This window comes from Bison bison, unplaced genomic scaffold (genome assembly GCF_000754665.1).
Source record: "Bison bison bison isolate TAMUID 2011002044 unplaced genomic scaffold, Bison_UMD1.0 scf7180017846165, whole genome shotgun sequence".
NCBI classification, from domain to species: domain Eukaryota; kingdom Metazoa; phylum Chordata; class Mammalia; order Artiodactyla; family Bovidae; genus Bison; species Bison bison.
Genome location: NW_011476738.1, coordinates 6,499 through 9,300, shown reverse-complemented (window position 1 = coordinate 9,300; position 2,802 = coordinate 6,499). Strand labels below are relative to the sequence as shown.

The 2,802-nt window shown below is 49.3% G+C and overlaps 1 protein-coding gene across 1 annotated transcript in view; it reads left to right on the top strand.

The window, feature by feature from the left end:
* FHL1 (four and a half LIM domains 1) overlaps positions 1-2,197 on the top strand; it is an 11,671-nt gene extending 9,474 nt beyond the window's left edge. The window contains exon 6 of the mRNA XM_010838788.1: positions 664-2,197. Within this exon, the coding sequence (XP_010837090.1) occupies positions 664-818 (155 nt within the window). The 3' untranslated portion in view covers positions 819-2,197. The remainder of the gene's footprint in view (positions 1-663) is intronic.
* The last annotated feature ends 605 nt before the right edge of the window (positions 2,198-2,802 follow it).

Below are 2,802 nucleotides of genomic sequence, written 5' to 3'. Positions count from 1 at the left end.
CTCGCGGCCGCGGTCCACGTGCCCTGGGCCCTCTCCCCCCCGCCTCCAATTTTCCCATCTCCCGGGGAGCCTTGAAATGTACATTTGAGAAGACTTTTGCCATCCTCAGGGAAAAGGACTGTGTCAAGAGTGAGCCACCCAGTCTCTAAAGCTAGGAAGCCCCCAGTGTGCCACGGGAAACGCTTGCCTCTCACCCTGTTTCCCAGCGCCAACCTCCGGGGCAGGCATCCGGGTGGAGAGAGGACTTGTCCCTCGTGGGTGGTGGTTCTTTATAGAAAAAATCGAAGCTTAGCAGCTCCTCGAGGCCCGGTAAGTGCACACCCCACAAACAGCCCAAGTTTGCCTCCTGGTGGCCACTTTGATGCCATGGCCCTGACCTAAATCAAAGAAACTGGTTGTGCTGGGAGGTCGGTGCGCGTCAGTCACAGGGCGATGGCGGTGGCTGGGGATGTGGGTTCTGGAGAGCAGGGGGCCCTCGGCGGAGCTCTGGCATCTTCTCAGGTCCCGGCGGCGTGGGGGACAGTGCGCGGTGGAGCGGGGGGCCGGGCGCCAGGCGGATGCAGCCTGCGTGCTTGTCGGCTCCATGAATGGGCAAGGTGGCAGCCTGGCTGCCACCTGTGTCCACTCAGCTGTCGCTCTTGTCTGCTTCTGTTTCTTCCACAGGGTTTGGTAAAGGCTCCAGTGTGGTGGCCTATGAAGGACAATCCTGGCACGACTACTGCTTCCACTGCAAAAAATGCTCCGTGAATCTGGCCAACAAGCGCTTTGTTTTCCATCAGGAGCAAGTGTATTGCCCCGACTGTGCCAAAAAGCTGTAAAGTGACAGGGGCTCCTGTCCTGTAAAATGGAATTTGAGTCTTGTTCCTTGTGTCCTTGCCCTCTGCCCGGCACCACCCATAGGGCAAGAGCGGCCTTTCACCTCTTCAGAGTCGCTCCTTCTGTCTTTTCTCCCATTTTACAGTTATTACTTGAGTTAAGGGCACACAGTGATCATATTAGGATTTAGCAAAAAGCAAGCCTGCAGCAAAGTTTATTTCTCCATAGCTGCAATTAGGAAACAAATACTTAGGTAGATTGATTCTTCTGCATGTTTATCATAGAGCAGAAAAGCGCTGACCATGTAGCTGCTTAGTGATGCAAGCAAGAAGCCTAAGCGATAAAGCCCCACTGATACACCTCTTGTGGCTCAGCTGGGACCCACATTGTCATCACACGACACAAGAGTTGGAGCGGCTGCTCCAACTCAGCTGCTCACCCTGTTCTGTGAGCAGAAAGAACTTAGTGAAATGCATGGTTTAAATAACTTCCTCATCAAAACCTTCCTTCTGTTTTTTGTGCTTTCAAATAACTAATCCGAATTTCCAAAAAATTAACATTTGAATTTAGCTGTAATTCTCAACTGACCTTTTTCCCTGTACTAACGTTTGGTTTCCCTGTGTGGCGTGTTTTCTGAGCGTTCCCACTTTCAAGCATGGAACGTGCAGGTGATTTGGAAAGTGTAGGCAGATCTGAGAAAACGAGCCTGTTACAGAAGAACGTCATCACAGCGAATACTTTTGGAAGCTTAACAAAACTAACCCAGCTGTCCTTTTATCTTTTTTTTAATTAATAATTCCTTTGTTTTAATTAATAGCAGCATAGTTTATGGGTTTGGAGACTTGCATGAGTATTTTAGCCCCCTTATACGTTCCTACAGTTTTGAATTCATCCTACAGAAGTAACCATAAAACTCAAGAGGGGTAGGTGAACAGGCGCCAGAACTGTCATTGACAACGGATATGACATTTCCCAGCAGTGACGAGTGGAATCCCTTGTAACATAGTACTTGTCTGCTCTGTGTCGGTGTGTTAACCAGGCCTGCCAGTTCCCTTCTCTTGTGATTCTGAGGACTGTTCCTCCAGAGCTTAGCTGGCTCTAGGGGAGCATGGAGGCCACTGTGCCCACAGGCAGAACCAGAGTTCCACGCAGTGCTCACCTGAGTCACAGGATCCCCTATTACTGTATTCTAGCTACAATGTTATATTACATAGTATAATGAGACGATATCACGAGTACACATGTAATGATGATGCATATTAACATTCTCATAGGAGTGGTTAGAGAAGCCGATGCCTCATTTCTACATTTTGTCATTAGCAGTGATCATCTAACGGTTCCGTGTATCCTTACAGAAATAAAGCAGCATATAAATAACTTGCCTCCTGACTTCTAATTCTGCTTGGTCGAATTGTTCTAAGGTGATACTGCAGATCCAGAAACCTGAATGACTTTTCCTTCCTTCAAGGACATACTCAGTTCAGTTCAATTACATGAATTATAAACAAGATAAAAGAAACCCATAACAGCACTTGGATCCAGTAAAAAACAATAACAATGAAAAACCCCACTCTGACCACAAATAACATTTCCCAGATGTTGATCACCTTAAAAAGAGCACATTGCTTTCCGTTGGCCAGGGGTCGGCCAGAAAGGGAACTGCAGCTGAAGTGTGTCGAGAAGTCATCCCGTCTATGTTCTGACTGCCCTTCCCTGTGCCATGTGGAGCCCTGCTGTGCCTCAGCGGCCACTCCTCCACTGCCAGGCCTTCAGAAGGAGGTGATCTTGCTCAAGGACACCAGTCATTTGGGAGGCTGCTCATTGGGGCCCCTCTGCCTCGGGTGGGGGAGGTGGAGATGGTGTGGACAGAGGTAGAGGTAGCTTCTAGATCATGGCTCATGGCCACACCGCTGAGGCTCAGGTTCTTGGGGCATCCAACCTGCCCACACCACGTAGTTGTTTCAGGATGGTGCCGGAGGCCCAGTG